The sequence below is a fragment of the Melospiza georgiana genome, chromosome 24, assembly GCF_028018845.1.
Source record: "Melospiza georgiana isolate bMelGeo1 chromosome 24, bMelGeo1.pri, whole genome shotgun sequence".
NCBI classification, from domain to species: Eukaryota; Metazoa; Chordata; class Aves; order Passeriformes; family Passerellidae; genus Melospiza; species Melospiza georgiana.
In genome coordinates this window covers 5,717,894-5,734,662 of record NC_080453.1, presented here as the reverse complement: position 1 = coordinate 5,734,662, position 16,769 = coordinate 5,717,894, and the positions used below count along the sequence as shown (strand labels likewise).

Genomic DNA, 16,769 nt, shown 5'->3' with positions numbered 1-16,769 from the left:
ATGGAGCAAATTACCAACCTTAGATGAGGATCTGCAAGCCACGACAGTTTGAGTAGAATGACAGTGAATTTATCACAGAGTGAAAAATAGATTTTGGGGATTTTAGAAAGGGTGTTTGGGAGGCAAGATGGAGGGATCTGGGCGTGTCCAGCCTTTCTCCTTCTTCTTCTTGGCCTCCATCTTCTGCTGGGATGGTGGCACTTTGGGATTGGTTTAGAGTAGAAGCTCAGTGTCTAACACAGGTGATAGGTATTGGGAAGTTATTGTAAATATTGTACACGTAGTTTTTAGTACAAAAAGATAACAACACTGCCCCAGGGGCAGGCAGAGTGCATCTGTCTGTCCTACTGAGTGGACCTTGGCTGGACAGGAAAAAAAAAAATTTATAGATAAGAGACAATAAATAACCTTGAGACCGAGAACTGAAGAGCTCTGACTCCTTCTTTGACTGCTGGGCTGGGAAAAGAGACTTTTTAATGTATCTTGGGGTCACTGTGAGCAGCTGAGATCCCAGGACAGCAGGGATGTGCCACAGCACCCAAGGAGGTGCCCAGCAGCAGAGCAGGCAGGGGATGACCCTGGCTTGGCACCAGTGCCATCCTGGCAGCTGTGCAGCGCCACCAACAGTGGCTGCTTTTCAGAGCTCTATGAACACTGGTGCCATGCTCCTCCTGGCACAACAACTCCTGAAAGTCTGCTCTGCCAATAAACCTGAGCTCATTAAATGACTTTTTAATTACTGACATCCTCTAAGCCAGACATCACCCTTAACAAACAGTGTGAGGGAGCAGGTGCCAGGGGAGAACACCTTGTAAGTGCTTTTTATTGTTACAGAAACTCCAGAAACCTCTGAACAACCTCGTGTCTGTCCTCCTTGTCCTTTGCTCCTGCTGCTGGGGCTCTGGAGGTGGCAGAAAAAAGGAAGCTCCAGTTTCCATGGGCTTCCATGGCCAAGCTGTGACAGTGGCTCTGGGACACTCCTGGCCCTGCTGGCACAGCACAGCTCCTCTGCTTTTGTCTGTGCCCCTTCAGGGGTGGCAGCTGCCCAGGAGGAGCTGCTGTGCTGAGTGATAACAGCTGCTCTTTGTGTGCTGCTCAAGGTGCCTGGCAGCCCCAGGAAGATAAAAAGGCTGGAGCTGTTTATAATTGTGTCATTCAATGGCTGATGTGCCTGCCAGGCTGCTCTTGCTGCTGTGCACATGGCCCTGCTCTGAGTGGCAAGGCACAAGTGTCACCCAGCTCTGCTCCAGGGTTACCCAACTCTGCCAGCGTCACCCTGCCTGTGCCAGTGTCACCCAGCCCTGTGCCAATGTCACCCAGCCCTGTGCCAGTGTCACCCAGCCCTGTGCCAGTGTCATCCTGCCCTGTGCCAGTGGCTCCCAACCCTGTTCAATGTCACCCAGCCCTCTGCCAGTGTCATCCTGCCCTGTGCCAGTGTCACCCTGCCCTGTGCCAATGTCACCCAACCCTGTGTCAGTATCACCCAGCCCTGTGCCAGTGTCACCCAATCCTGTCCAATGTCACCCAGCCCTACGCCAGTGTCACCCTGCACTGTGTCAGTGTCACCCAGCCCTGTGCCAATGTCACCCAATCCTGTCCAATGTCACCCAGCCCTGTGCCAATGTCACCCAGCCCTGTGCAAGTCACCCTGCCCTGTGCCAGTGGCACCCAACTCTGCCAATGTCACCCAGCCTTGTGCCAGTGTCACCCTGCCCTGTGCCAGTGTCACCCTGCCCTGTGCCAGTGTCATCCAGCTGTGCCTCAGCTGGGCCACAAATCCCCACATCTGTCTCACCATGGGCATCCCTTGGCCAGCCAGTGTAGGGGCACTCACCTAATCCTGGCTGAGGTGGGGGGTGCAGGGCAATGGGGACAGCCCAGGGTGGCACTGGGGACCCGTCCTTGGTGTGACAGGAGGAGCTGAGGGGTCTGAACGTGTCCCAGCCCGGGCAGGGCTCTCCAGGCACACGTGGGAGGGGAACAGCAGGAGGAAAGGAGCTGCTTGAGCTGACAGATCGCTGATTAGCATGACAAATGGCACCTGCTCTTCCTGATAATCAGCCATTATTCACATTCAAACCTTGCTCTTCCTCCAGAGCCTGGTTCCTTTTAACCTTCCCAGGGCACTGCCCATGGCAGGGGGCAGCAAGGCCAGGCTCACCTGAGCCCTGCACATTCCCAGGGCACTGCCCATGGCAGGGGGCAGCAAGGCCAGGCTCAGCTGAGCCCTGCACCCGGCTCTGGCAGCCTCTCTGCACTGAGAACACAGGGGGAGGGGGAAGGTGATTATTTCATGTCTGAGGAAGGGGGAAGGGGATGGATTTCATGTCTGGGCTGCAGTGAGGGGTAGGAGGAGCAGCCCTGGTTCCTCCCTTGCTCTCCCCAAACCCCAAACCTGCTGGGGGTGCCAGCTGAGGGCTGGGTTTCACTTTCACCATGCAATGAATGCTGAGGGGTGGTGGGAGGGATTCCCACCTCTCTGAACAGCACCTGGCCCACAGGCCAGCCCATGCACCTTCCTGACACCACAACATGCACCAGAAAAGCAAAGCAGGCGCTTCTTCCTCCCCACAAACCAAGAAACCACCCCTCCAGCCCCCTCTACAGGTGTCACCCACCTTAGCACAGATGTCATTTAACAAAACAAGGCATCACTTCACACCTTGGTGCTACTAAAACTGTCCCTTACTCACCACATGGCACCTTTGATAAAGTGGCATTTCCCCCCAGAACATTGAAATGACCCACACAGACAAACCAGGGCAGGATTATTGATATTTAGATATCTCTTTATTGCCAGCTTCAACTGTGGTTCAATAAATACAAAAATTTAAAAAAATGTCAATAGATTTTTATTACCATTTATAATAACTATTATTATTATTATCATTATTAATAAATATTCCAAACCAACTGAGATTCCCTGGAGATGTCTGACTATAGTTCAAACATGAGATGCACACAGAGTCCTTTATAATATTATATTACATTTGTCTCAAGCTTATAAAAATATATATTGACTTCTCAAGTGTGTATTTACAGTACTTAAGATGTGGCTAATGAATATAAAAGCATCTGGGGATGAACCACCTTGATTCCCATTTGGTTTCTAGTGAGGGGAGTGTTGCAGATGCTGGAGAAGGCAAGAGCCTCAGGACATGCCAGAGGCTGGATGGGAAGAGATCAGGGTCATTTTGAGGCATTTCCCTTGCAGCTGCAAAACAGCCTTGCTGATTATTTTAATTATATTGCTTCCCCAAGGAGAGAAGCTGAGAGGATGCAAGTAAATTTTAATATCATAACAACAATCTGTAGCCTAATCTATGAATTTTGTTATCTCGTGTTGGTGAGAGCTCAATTAAAAGGGTTTATTTTTGCAAAAACTGGGCTAGGAGGCTGCTTTCCTTGGGCTATGAGGAGGCTGCTTTCCTGGGCTATGAGGGGCTTTCCTTTCCTTCCTTGCAGGAGAGCTGATGATTCCTGTTTCTGCTGGGTCAGAGCTCATCCCAGAGCCCAGCTCCTGTGGGACCCCTCCACACAGCCACAGCTACTACAGGAGTGTCCTGGTTTGAAAAGTAAATGAGTTTTTGGGAGTTTGGTGGTCAAACCAACAAGTGCTCAGATTTGAGCTCTGGCCAGCCCCCAGCCACTGCAGCCCAGGGAAAGAGCCATGACCACAGATAACTGAGCTGAGGTTCATCCCTTTCCAGCTGGGCAGCATCCAGAAGGACAGAAAAGCAGATTTTAGTGGCCACAAGAGGCACCCAGAGCTGGCCCCTTGTCATATCCCTTATTCTGGAGGCAGGGTCTGTTCTGGGGGACTCGAGGGAACACGGTGCTGCCTGCTCATGGCCAGGTTTGTTTTCCAATCTGACTGTTCCAGATCCCAAGGCAGGATGTGTTCCATTACCATCTGTATGGCAGTTGTCTTTGGTCAAGTGGGCAGTTTGCCTTATCTCTGTCTCTGAGTGACCACAATCACTCCTCCCTCTGGAGGGACACCTGCTGATAACAGCCATTGAATGTCCCTGCATGGCTGATAAGAACTACAGCATCCCATTGGGAGATGGGAGCCCAGAGGGAGGAGCCAAGCATTCCTACCCGGATAGAATCTGGAGATTCTGCAACACCAGCACGGCTTCTGCACTGGATTGCCCAGAGGAACAGCAGCTGCCTCTGGCCCTGGATCTTCAGAGGCAGAGACTGCACCTTTCTCCAGGATCCCTGCTCCAGCAGAACCAGCCCTGACACTGCAGGAGGGCTGAGCCACAATTCCAATGGCACTGCTGCCAACAGCCTGACCCACAGGGTGTCAGGTTGGGTTCTGACTCTGGCAGAGTTGGTTTAGTTCACTGCATTGTTTATTTTATCCTTTTATTTTCTTCCCTACTAAAGAACTGTTATTTCCTGCTCCCATATCTTTGCCTGAGAGCCCCTTAATTTAAAATTTATAGCAATTCAGAGGGGTGGGAAGGGTTTGCATTCTCCATTTCAGGGGAGGCTCCTGCCTTGCTCAGCAGACTCCTGGCTTTCCAAACCAAGACACTGAGGCACACTGTCACCTCACCACCAAGCCCTAGATGTCTCCAGATCTCCTGAACCAGCTCCTCCAGCAGCAGCTTCCCAGCATGGCTCCTGCATCCCAACAGGCAGCACCAGCAGGGAGAGGGGAGAGGAGACCCAGAACCAAGCTAGTTCAACCCCCTGCCTAGAGAGCTGTAATGTACTTGCTCTAGAGATAAAATGTAAACACAGAGAGCACACAAATTGCACCTGATCCTTGGGATCAGGCATTTCACTGAATGCAGGGCTTGGGTCACTGCTATTGCTCTTCAGGGTGAGAAAAACGGGGATGGCAAGTGACCAACCTGACTGGAATGGGCCAGAATGGGAGAAATTATTTCTGTCAAAAACACTGACCAAGAGACTCTGGGGTTGGAGCATGGTTTGAACTGCAGAGGGGGCAGGAAGGAGAGATCTTGTTTACCCCACAGCATATGCAGCACTCTCCTGGGCAGAGTGCTCACCCTGCCAGCCCCAAGGGGCCCTGCACTCAATCCTCATTCACATCCTCATCCTCTCAGAGCAGCTAACAGCAGGGTCTGACTGGAGCACATTTCCAACCAGACTCTGAGCCTTCATCCCCTATGTAAATCTTTGCCTTTCAGCATTAATAATTCACTTGAGACACTTACAGATCACAATAAAACCTTACAAAACTCCATACAGAGCTGCAAATACCCATTTAATTAACAAACCTCAAGGAAAGTTGTATTATTAAAATGCTATTTATGTCTTCTCAGGGATCAGGCTGCAGCTCTGGGAGCTGCCAGTGTGTCAGGCAGGCAGCACAGTGCTCACAAAACAAAGTGTGGATTGCATGGATGCAGCCAGCACCATTTCCTCTGTGCTTTACTGGAGAATATTTGGTTTTGTTCACCAGCTGAGGTGTCAAAACTCTGTGAAGTAGCTCATGGAGCAGAAGGGATGCAACTGGGAAAGAGTTTCCTTCAGCACAGATGGGGAAAGTCACCTTCCAGGAGTTGGGCATTGGGTGAGAGCTGCTCTCTAAATATAAAAGCATTAAAAACTCCTTGTGGGGTTGCTGTGATCTGTCAGGCTGTATAAAAGTCCCCATGGATTCACCAGCAGGATCCTAGATACAGAAGTGTTGGCTCTGGATTAAGACAGTGCAAAAAGGTCCATCCCACCCTGTGAACTCAACCACCACATGAAATGGCATCACTACAGTTTGACTCATCTTACAAACAGTGCTGGGGAGAGCCACGTCCCCCAGGCTCCACCCTGGGGATGCTGGGCTGGCACAGGGGACAGCAGCCCTGCTCTCCCACCATGTGTTTGGCAGCACCCAGCAGTTCCCACAGCCCACCTGAGACCCCCAGGATTCAGAGGTGGGGCTGGCTGGCCCAGCAGGTCTCTCCTCCCCAGGAGCAGGGGCTGCAGACACAGTGTCACACCTGCACGCCCCGGCCGTGCATCCGGATCACCTGGGCCCGCAGGCTCTGGATCCCACTCAGGAGGGTCCTCTGGTGCTCTGCCAGAGTGATGCCCAGGCTCAGGATGTCTCTGCAAAATGAGCCCCACGTCAGCCAGCACACACAATCCTTACAGACAAACCCAGCTTGCAGCCACTCCCCAGCACACAACCTTCTCCCCCTTCTTTGCTGATAGGAATGGGTTAACCATCACTGGGTTAACCATCCACACTTCTCAAGTGTGTATTTACAGCACTTAAGATGTGGCTAATGAATATAAAAGCATCTGGAGATGAGCTAACTTGATTCCCATTTGGGAATCGTTGCACCCTTGCCAGTGGTGCAGAGGCAAGAGGAACCAGGGCAGAGCAGCCCCAGCAATAAAAACTGTCAGTGCTCCAAGAAACTCCTGAGCCTCAGCTGCTTGGGTAATTCCCAGCCACCACCTGCATCTGGAGACTTGACAGCTCAACAAGAGACATTGATTTTGAACAGATTACAGGATTAATTATCACATTCTTGATGTGCATTTCACATCACCGTGACCACCACCGTGTGCTCCAACACTGACTGCTTCCAGGCCAGGCAGTGCCCATTCCACACATGCACAAGTAGGAAAATGCATAAATAAGAAATCCCCAAGCTTTAGCACTGACCCTGACACCAGGCATTGTGGGCTAACAGGAGCCTGCAGCACACCAGTGTGGGGCAGCTCTGAGCCCACCACCCTGTGTTGCCAGCACCACAGGTTATCAGTAAATCACTCTGGATGTGGCTCTGCTCTCACTGCACCCACACACGAGGTTACAGCCAGGAGAAGGGGTCACTTACTGGGCTGTCATCCTGGCCACAGACTCCAGGTAGCAGTAGCCTGCAGCAGTGAAGTTGTCCTTGTATCTGCCCATTTCTATAGCTTCCAGCCACTCCCCCACGGAGCTGAACGAGGGGAAGGCCGAGAAGGTTCTCTTGGAGAGGGGGATGGAGGTGCCATGGGACCTGCCAGCAGAGAGCGGGGTGAACAGGGAGTGGGGAACAGCAGGGCAGAGGAGGGACAGGCAGGTGTGCTCACCTGGGACACGTGGAGCTGGGGCACTCTGGGGGCTCCAAGCTCTGCACCAGCTTGCTCAAGGCATTGTGGATCTGCGAGAACTTGGGCCTCTGGCTGCGGTCCTTCTGCCAGCAGTTGAGCATCAGCTGGTGCAGGGGAGGCTGGCAGTTGGCAGGGGCTGGCAGGCGGAACCCATCCTCCACAGCCTTCATCACCTGCACGACACCAGGGGCTGGGGTCAGCTGGTGCTGCAAACCCTGGGGAAAGCCTCCCAGCCCCTCCTGCAGCTGCAGGGCACTCACATCCTGGTGGGACATGTCCCAGTAGGGTCTCTCCCCGTAGGACATCACTTCCCACATGACGATGCCGAAGCTCCACACGTCGCTGGCAGGACTGAAGTGCTGGTACTGGATGGCCTCAGGGGCTGACCACAGCACCAGGCTCTTCCCACGCTGCAGAAGGGCAGGAATGATTTATCATTTACAGGCCCAGGAACTCAGGAAATCCCTCTGGGTGTCCAGAGTTGCCAGGACCCCTGCCAGGGGGCTCAGAGAACCTGGCACACAGCCCAGAACCCCTGTGGGTTTGATTATGACCCATGGAGCAAATTACCAGCTTTGTATGAAGACCTGAAAGCCACAGAAGTTAGTGTAATAATAAAATTATCACTAATTATCACTAAAGTAGATTTTGGGGATTTTTAGAATAGGGGTTTTGGGGACAAGATGGAGGGACTTGGGCATGTCCAGCCCTTCTTCTTCTTCTTCTCTACCTCCATCTTCTGCTGTGATGGCGGCACTTTGGGATTGGTTTAGAGTAGAAGCTCACTGTTTAATATAGGTGATAGGTATTGGAAAGTTATTGTAAACATTTTACATGTAGTTTTTAGTATAAAGAGACAACACCACCCTGGGGGCAGGCAGAGTGCCTGGAATTGTCCTGCTGGATGGACCTTGGCAGGGCAGGAGAAAAATTTTTATAGATAAGATACAATAAACAACTCTGAGACCAAGAACTGAAGAGTTCTGACTCATTCTTTGAACATGCAGCCAAAACAGAGACTTTTCACATATCTAGGGGCTACAATAAACTGCAACCTTCTGAGAGCCCAGCAGCATGTGGCCAATGCTGGCAATTCCCAGGTAGCCATTCACTGTTCATCATGCTCTGCCTGGCATCACAGGGTGGACACTGAGCAAACCCGTGTGCCAGGAGCACATTTAGTGCTAAGAGAAAACTTTTTCCTCAATTTGTTTAAAGTGTCCCTGCAACTGTACGCGACACTGGAGTGTGAGTCCTGAAATATTAATGGGGGAGGAGGATGTCCCCAGGAAGAGCTGATGGCATTTTGTACGCTGACATTTAAGGAAAACCACCTCACAGCTGTACAAACACAAGTCCCTCTGCCCTGATTTGTGCAGCAGGGTTGTGGGCAGAGGAGGCATGGTGCTGTGAAGGTCCCTGACCAAACACATTGGATTTCCACCTGAGAAAGAAGCCCAAGGTGCAGAATCCCTGTTCATACTTGAAGAAGGAGATGGGAGCCTAGAAAAAGTGTTGCCAACAGAATGTGGAAATGCAGCTCACCATGGTGGAGAAGATGGTTTCCATCTTGTCTTCCTGAGGCTGTCTGAACCCTGTGATCTTGCACGCCAGGCTGCTGCTGACGAGGACCTTGTGGGCAGCCAGGCTCTTGTGCACATAGCCCATCTCTGCCAGGTATGCCATGCCAGAGGCAATGCCCTGCAGCATGCAGATGAGCCGCGTGCCCGTCAGCTGCCCCTCGTGTTTCTGTGAAAGCAGAGGAGGAAAAGCCAAAGGGCAGCCATGGGAACACGGCCAGGAGAGTCCAAGCTGGGCAGACACCCCAGTACTCACCCTGAGGAAGGCGTCCAGCAGGCCATTCCCCATGTACTCCATTACTATCATCATGGTGCTCCCTGCACAGACAGACAAACAGCATGGTGTCAGTGCTGCCATCACTCAGACCCTGCAGGGGTTACAAATCCAGGTGCCAACTCCTGCACTGCCTGGCTTTTGGGGGAGATAAGGATGTTATCTCAGCCAAGTTAAAATGAGCACTAGGCCAAGGCTTCCCTGCCATTCCCAGCTGGGAAGGATTCCAGTATCAGAAGCTCTGAATCACAAAGGACAGCACAGCCCAGTGAAAGCAAAAGCAACCGGCTCAGCCAGAACTTCCTTTCCTTATAAAAACCCTAGTTTTTAGGGTTAGAATCAGCTCACATGCTCTGGTTTCTTTGGATTTACACAAATATCCATTTAACTATCACATCCATAGCCAGGCTCTGCACACACACTCATGGGAGAGAGCTGCAGCAGTCAAAGCAGTCTCTGGATGCAAACCCTCCATCAGAACTGACTCCTTTCCTTCACCATCACGTCAAAGCTTCTCTGTCAGAGGGAAACCTGAGGAGCAGCCCCTGTTATGGGGGAAAGCTCCATCCCAGCACCACCAGAGCTCCTGCAGGCCTGGACTTGTCCCCATGGGCCCAGCTGCAGCACCCAGCCAGCCCAAAGTGTCTGTGGGGTGAAACACCACACACCCAGCCAGCCCAAAGTGTCTGTGGGGTGAAACACCACACACCCAGGCAGCCAAAAGTGTCTGTGGGGTGAAACACCACAGGGCCGCTGTTTGGTTCAGCAGCAAGGCCAGATAACCTCAGGCATGTCCCATCTGGCTATATTGGTAAATATTCCAATAAATGTACCTCGGGTGATGACCCCCTCGAGGCGGATGACGTTGGAGTGGTCGAACTGGCCCATGGTGCAGGCCTGGGCCAGGAAGGAGCGCTGCTGTTTCTCGGAGCAGCCGGCCCTCAGCGTGCGGATGGCCACCGGCAGCTCGCGCTTGCTGGGCAGCTTCAGGCAGCCCCGGCACACCTCTCCAAACTCTCCTGCATGGCAGAGAAATGGGTTAAACACATCCCTGGCAGGACTGATTGCACTCATACCAGGCCATCCTGAGCTCTGTGCATGTGTGGGAGCCTACCTACGCAGGCCTACCTCCTTACTTAAGGCCCTACTGGAAATGTGCCTGAACACTGAGGGTCACTTTGATAAAGTGAACATGGAGATATACCAGCCCTCTCATCTCCTAGCACTTAGAAAAGCAGGAATCAAACCCACACTAGAGGAATCAAAATGCTCCATACTTCCTTTATATTACTTTCTAGTAGGGTCAGCTGAACAAGCTATCAGGTCCATACACCGAAAATGATGGTTCAACTCCTTCCCCTGCTAATGAACCCCCAGGCAAAACTAATCTTTATCACTAGCTTACGCCTAGGAATCAAATAAACTCATCAGTCCTGACATCTGAATTCCGTCTTATGGTGCGTTGTGATTTCAGAGTTTACCTCAGAACCCTGGGTCCCTCCCCTGATAATTCCCTCCCAGGTGTGTCAGTCACCTCTACTACCCCCTCCCAGCACTGTCTGTCAGTCCTGGAATTCCAGAAGGGCACAGAGTGATTGGCAGATTCAAAGGATGCCCTCTACCCTTGGGGACATTGGGCCATCCAGGTGTGCTTTGTCCCTTTGTCTCTCCCCTCCTGTCCCTGCTTGGTGGCTCCCTGCCCCTTCCCTGCCCCTCTCCCCGGGTTCAAAGGAACAGCAACCACGGGCTCAGGGAGTTCTGTTGGAGCTGCTGCTGCATTCAGAGGCCTGTGGGCCAGAATAAAGCTCTGCATCCAAACCCTCCATCAGAACCGACTCCTTTCCTTCACCAGCACCTTAAAGCTTCTCTGCCAGAGGGAAACCTGAGGACCAGCCCCTGTTATGGGGGGAAGCTCCATCCCAGCACCACCAGAGCTCCTGCAGGCCTGGACTTGTCTCCATGTGCCCAGCTGCAGCACCCAGCCAGCCCAAAGTGTCTGTGGAGTGAAACACCACACACCCAGCCAGCCCAAAGTGTCTGTGGGGTGAAACACCACACACCCAGCCAGCCCAAAGTGTCTGTGGGGTGAAACACCACACACCCAGCCAGCCCAAGGTGTCTGTGGGGTGAAACACCACACACCCAGCCAGCCCAAAGTGTCTGTGGGGTGAAACACCACAGTGCCACTGTTTGGCTCAGCAGCAAGGGCCAGACAAGCTCAGGCATGTTTTGTCCAGCTATATTGGTAAATTCCAATAGTCTTACAATTGTTATCTGTAAAATTATTGCTGCTCAATAATCCAGAGCAGCCCCAGAAAACAAGGCTGTCTGCTCATGTTCGTGAGAAGCTGACAATAATTTATACACCCCATGGAAGCTGCTGACCCTCCAGAGCCTCTCAGTGTTCTCTCCATGCTCTGCCCCAGTGCATATTGTGTTTTAGCCCATGAGAGGAGGAGTAATCACCAAGGTCATGCTCTGGGCCTGGCTGGTTCTGCCTCCTGGTCTCCTTCCCACAGAGCTGGACACAGCAGGGCTGTGAGGGAGGGTTCCTGCAATCCTTGAGGAAGAACATCCCACTGCACAGCCATGTGCTCCACAACAGCAGCTACAGAATTCCCAACATAAAAAACCAATATTGGCTTGACAGCAAAAAGCATGTAGCTATGAGCAGCTTTATTGATTTGGAAATCAGGTTATTGTTAGGTCAGCAGTGAGACAAACACACTCCCAATTCCTTAGATTTAAATGTCTTCATTACTAATTTCTTTCTTGATTTTTCGAACACCAGTTTGCTCATGAAAGGTACATGGGGCTCCTCTGAGCTGCTCCACCCTGCAGTTCAGAGGCAACCTCATCCCCTCTTCAGTGTCCTCTCTCCTTCAACACTGTCCTTCAGCTGCAGGCAAAGCCCTCCCTCCTCCCTTCCTCCACCTCTGCTGCTGCTACAGCTGAATTTATCTTTAGGAAAACAAATGACAAAGAATGATCACGTTTCCCACATTCTGGCATACAGCAGCCATTAAGGCTCTAGGGTCCAGTCAGGGGATTTTAATTTGCTTTTAAGTTTTAGGCAGTGAAGTTGATGAAAATCGATAAATCATTAGGTTCACGTATTTATAAATAGTTTTCATGCTGCTGTCAAACTGCCCAGATGCAGATAATTGCTGATGCTTTCTGCTCTGCGTGGCTTGGCTGTGCTCAGTGCCTCAGGAAAACACCAGGAATGAGGAACAAAGCTTCTGGATAAAACCCTCACTGGATAAATTCCTGTGCTGCAGGTGGGTACCCCCAGGACTGCCATGGCCCAGTGGAAGGGGAGCACACCAGCACAGCCACCACCCCTGGAACTTGCCTGTCTTGATAATCCTCTCAATTTTGATGCTGGCATTGTCCAGTTCCTTGGCAAAGAGGTGCACAGCCTGCATGGGGTCCTCGCAGGTGCTGGGGTCAATGTATGTCCTCCTGGTTGGAATTTTAACTGCAGGAAAGGCAGAAAGGGCAGGGGAGAGGGGCTCAGCAGAACTTCCACCCACCCATCCTGGAAACACCATCCCAGCTCATCCATCTCCTGGTCTGTGGGCAGAACCAATGTACCACCTTTCTATAAGCAAAGCAAAAGACTCAGTTCTAAGATTCCTAAGATTTTTTTTTTTTTTTTAGGATTGAGTGAATCCAACTGCTCTGCTCCATTACCACAACTCTTGGGTAAAGGAGAGCAGCCCCTCTGCTCCAGTGAAGCTCCCACCCTCCAAAGCCAAGTGGAATGGTCAAGGCAGGCTCTTCTCCTTCTGAGATGCTTTGGGGAACAGAAAAGCATGTGTGCACTCCATAGGCTTGGAATCAAATAAACTCATCAGTCCCTACATCTGAATTCCCTCTGACAACTGCTGTAAAATATTGCTGCTCAATAATCCAGAGTAGCCCCAGAACACAAGGCTGTTTGCTTGTGAAGCTGACAATAATTTACACACCCCATGGAAACTGCAAGTGTCCCCATTTCCTCTGGCACACAGTGACCCCCATGCAGCCAGGACAGACATTGGCACATGGAGCTCCTCAGAGAGCCTTGCTGTGCTGGCCCCTGCTCTGGGATAACCCAGGGTGACAGCACTTCAAAAGTGAGGGCTCAGGGCTCCTTTGGTGGGATATTAACAATGATAAATCGGGGATAAATCAGGGATCCCCACAGTCACACTGGCTGTGACAGCTGGTGCCACTTACAGTGGAAGTACAGCTCCTCATCCCCATCCTGGCTGGCTTTGCTGTACCCACACTGCCTGCAAAGAGAATGAAGATGCTCAGTGTCAGAACGCAGGACATTCCTCTGGAGGACTCAAAACCCTGACAGAGGGCTCAGAGACCTTGGCACAGAGTCACAAACACCTGTGCCTTTGATTTGAGCCCATGGAAACAATTATCAGTTTTGTGTGAAGATTTACAAGCCACAAGAGTTTGAATAGAATGTAAGTAAATTTATCACAGGGTGAAAAAGTAGAATTTTGGGGATTTAGAATGGGGTTCAGGAGGCAAGATGGAGGAATCTGGGCATGTCCTGTCCTTCCTCCTGCTTCTTCTTAGCCTCCATCTTCTGCTGTGATGGTGGCACTTCTGGATTGATTTAGAGTAGAGACAGACTGTCTAACATAGGTGATAGGTATTGGGAAATTTTTGTAAATAAAGTACAAGTAGTTTTTAGTATAAAAAGCCAACACCACCCCAAGGGCAGGGACTGTGCCACAACCTGACCTGCCAGACAGATCTCAGCAGGTCAGAGAAAGAATGTCATAGATAACAGCAAATAAACAACCTTGAAAAGCAGAACAGAAGAATCCTGACTCCTTCTTTGGGTGCCAGGCTGGGAAAAGAGACTCTGACACATCTCAGGGTCAGCCAGGAGTACAGAGACTCCAAGAGCCCAGCAGCACCTGGGCAGTAGCTCCTCACCCCAGCTCAAACCCCCCTGGACCACAGCTGGCCCTGCTCACCTCCTCCAGACAATGACACCAAGCACCAGGGACAGCAGCACCATCAGCCCCACGATGGCCACCACGGCGATGATGAGCACGGGGCTCTGCTCACTGGAGGCCACTGTCACTGCAGGAGGGAAGCAGAGCCACACATCAGCCAGGTTTGAGGAGAGCAGCAGCCTTGCTCACTGCTCCCATGGCCAGAAGAGCTGTGGGAGTTTGGCTGCTTTTTTCACCATCCTCACAACAATTCATGTTCTGGTTCTGTGACGGTGTTCACAGGGGTCCGAGGATGAGGGAAGAGATGAGGATCTGACTCCATGTTTCAGAAGGCTTGATTTATTATTTTATTACATACATTATATTAAAACTATACTAAAAGGATAGGAGAAAAGATTTCATCAGAAGGCTGGCTAAGAATAGAATAAGAAAGAATGAATAACAAAGGTTTGTGGCTCAGACAGAGAGTCCGAGCCAGCTGACTGTGATTGGCCATTAATTAAAAACAACTCTATGAGACCAATCACAGATGCACCTGTTGCATTCCACAGCAGCAGATAATCATTGTTTACATTTTGTTCCTGAGGCCTCTCAGCTTCTCAGGAGAAAAAATGCTAAGGAAAGGATTTTTCAGAAAACATGTCTGTGACATGGTTCAGCTTTAAGAGCCCAGGCTGGTGGGATCAGTCCAACATGCTGACAGACAGAGCCCAGCACTACTGCGCCAGCTCCTGGTGCTGGGAATCAGAGCTGAGGAAGAATCCTGTTTATCAGAGGAACATATCAAAATTTATGGCCTCACAAATAGTTTTCTTTCATCACATTAATCCCTTTTCCTCCTGCTTTTGCAAACAGGGGTATTAGATAGCTACTACATTCTCTATAAAAATTTTATTGGCTTCAATTAATTCTGAAATGTCTTCTGTGTGGCAAATGAAGGCAATTTAAAGCCCTGTTAAACACAATCTGTGGGAGCTGTTCTGAGCCAGCCAGCTCAGCCTTGCTCTTCGAGCCAGTGTGGGGGATTGTGCTGAAGCCCAACATCCCTCCAGCCCTCTCTCAGTGAAATAAGATGCTTTTGGACCAGAGTTATGAATGGGAATTTAAAAGGAGAAGTCTCAACAGATAACACTGCTGCTGGCTGCCCTGAGCCAGCCAAGGAGCAGGCAAGCCAAGTGCCTCCTGAGCCAGGACAGCAGCAGGGAGCAGCCATGAGCTAAGCGTGGTTTTGGGCAAGCTCAGCCAAAGAGCAGAGCCTGTCCCAGCCTCCTCATGAGAAAGGAGCCAGAGAGCAGCTGCCCTCATTGACTCTTCACTGAGAAGAGACAGGAAAGGCTCCCCCAGCACAGGCAGGACCAACCTCATCAACATCTGATGGGAAAATGCAAGGAGAAGAAAATTCCTGGGCAGCAGTGACCCTTAGACCTGGAGCAACAGAACCGGAGGAACAAGTGCTGCTCCATGAAACCAGGAGCATGAGCTGCAAGCACAGCACCCCCAGGGGCTCAGCTAGAGCCCTGCTGCACTTACACTCTGCCAATGTCTCCACTTCAATGCCAGGGTTGTAGTCTGGAGAGGAAGATGTTCTGATTTGGAAAATGTAGAGGGTACCAGGCTTCAGGTTATTGACTGTCACGGCCGTTGATGTGGTTTTCACAGTTGAGTAGCTTTGATCTCTCTGATCCTGTGAAATAATGAGATACCTGAGATGGAGCTGGACTGACAGCTGTGACACAGAGCCAGCATGGCACAGCCCTGTCCTCAGCTCTGGGCCCCGTCAGGACAGCCTCCAAAAGAAACAATACATCCACTGCATGTCTGATCAACAGAAATTACATGGGAAGGTCACAGGAGATGGCAGATGGAGGTGGATGGTGCTGTGAGGACATGAAGGCAGAAAATGGGGTGGTGGGGAGCAGCTGTGCCACCCCTCATGGCAACTTGCCCATGCCAGGCCCAGCTGTGGCAGCAGCCAGCAGCACTGCCCAGTCCTTCCCTGCTCCCCTGCTGCAGCTGCTGAGGACTGGAGCAAATCTGTGGGGATTGGTGAAAGGCAGGTGGAGCCCCAAGGGCACCCCAGACCCACAATTCAGTGTCCCCACCCCATTGTCCAGCACAGGCAGTGTCCCAACCCCACTGTCCAGCACTGGCAGAGTCCCACAGTCCCACATTTCAGCACAGTTCAGTGACCCAGTCCCACAGTTCAGTGTCCCACAGCCCCACAATTCAGCATAGGCAGTGTCCCAACCCCACAGTTCAGTGTCCCAACCCCACAGTTCAGTGTCCCAGCCCCACAGTCTGGCATGGGCATGGGCATGAGCAGCAGCCATTCACTGCACTGCTCACATCACTACCAAATGTGTTTCCATTTGATGTTTCCCCCTTTGAATCTTCACAGTAAAAACAAAAGCTTTAAAAGCAAAGATTAGAAACTAAGCTGATACCCATGTCAGCATCAAGAGGCTCATTTCAGTGAATAACTGCTAAACTGAATTTAAATTCTCTACTCAAGGAGGAAGGTTCCTCATTTCATACCCCAAGTATCATGTTGCTGCAGCCCATTTGCACAGGAATTATTGTCTTGGGCTCCAGCATTTGCCCTCCTCCACAGATCCCTCCTCTCAAATCTATCAGATGCTGCAAATCACATTAATATGAATCAGCTTCAGGGTAGCTTGTTTCTAAATACAGAATGCTGACATGTCACCTGCACAGTGTGCCTGACACACCATCAGCTCCAGAACGAGCCTGAGCGCACGCAGATAAGGTAATTTGCAGAACTGTGTCATAAACTGCATTCATTTTCATTTAGAGCTTTGTCCCTGCTCTGCCCACTGGTATTTCTCCTAAAATTCCCAA

At 51.1% G+C, this 16,769-nt stretch overlaps 1 protein-coding gene across 1 annotated transcript in view; it reads right to left on the bottom strand.

Annotated features, from left to right (window-relative positions):
• Positions 1-4,365: 4,365 nt before the first annotated feature.
• Positions 4,366-16,769, bottom strand: part of EPHA10 (EPH receptor A10) — a 33,046-nt gene continuing 20,642 nt past the window's right edge. Inside the window, exons 7-17 of the mRNA XM_058040181.1 lie at positions 15,441-15,594; positions 13,929-14,037; positions 13,165-13,220; positions 12,296-12,421; positions 9,774-9,959; positions 8,923-8,984; positions 8,632-8,835; positions 7,347-7,496; positions 7,066-7,259; positions 6,828-6,992; positions 4,366-6,087 (exon numbers count right to left, since the gene is read on the bottom strand). Coding sequence (XP_057896164.1) covers positions 5,973-6,087; positions 6,828-6,992; positions 7,066-7,259; positions 7,347-7,496; positions 8,632-8,835; positions 8,923-8,984; positions 9,774-9,959; positions 12,296-12,421; positions 13,165-13,220; positions 13,929-14,037; positions 15,441-15,594 — 1,521 coding nt within the window. The 3' untranslated portion in view covers positions 4,366-5,972. The remainder of the gene's footprint in view (positions 6,088-6,827; positions 6,993-7,065; positions 7,260-7,346; positions 7,497-8,631; positions 8,836-8,922; positions 8,985-9,773; positions 9,960-12,295; positions 12,422-13,164; positions 13,221-13,928; positions 14,038-15,440; positions 15,595-16,769) is intronic.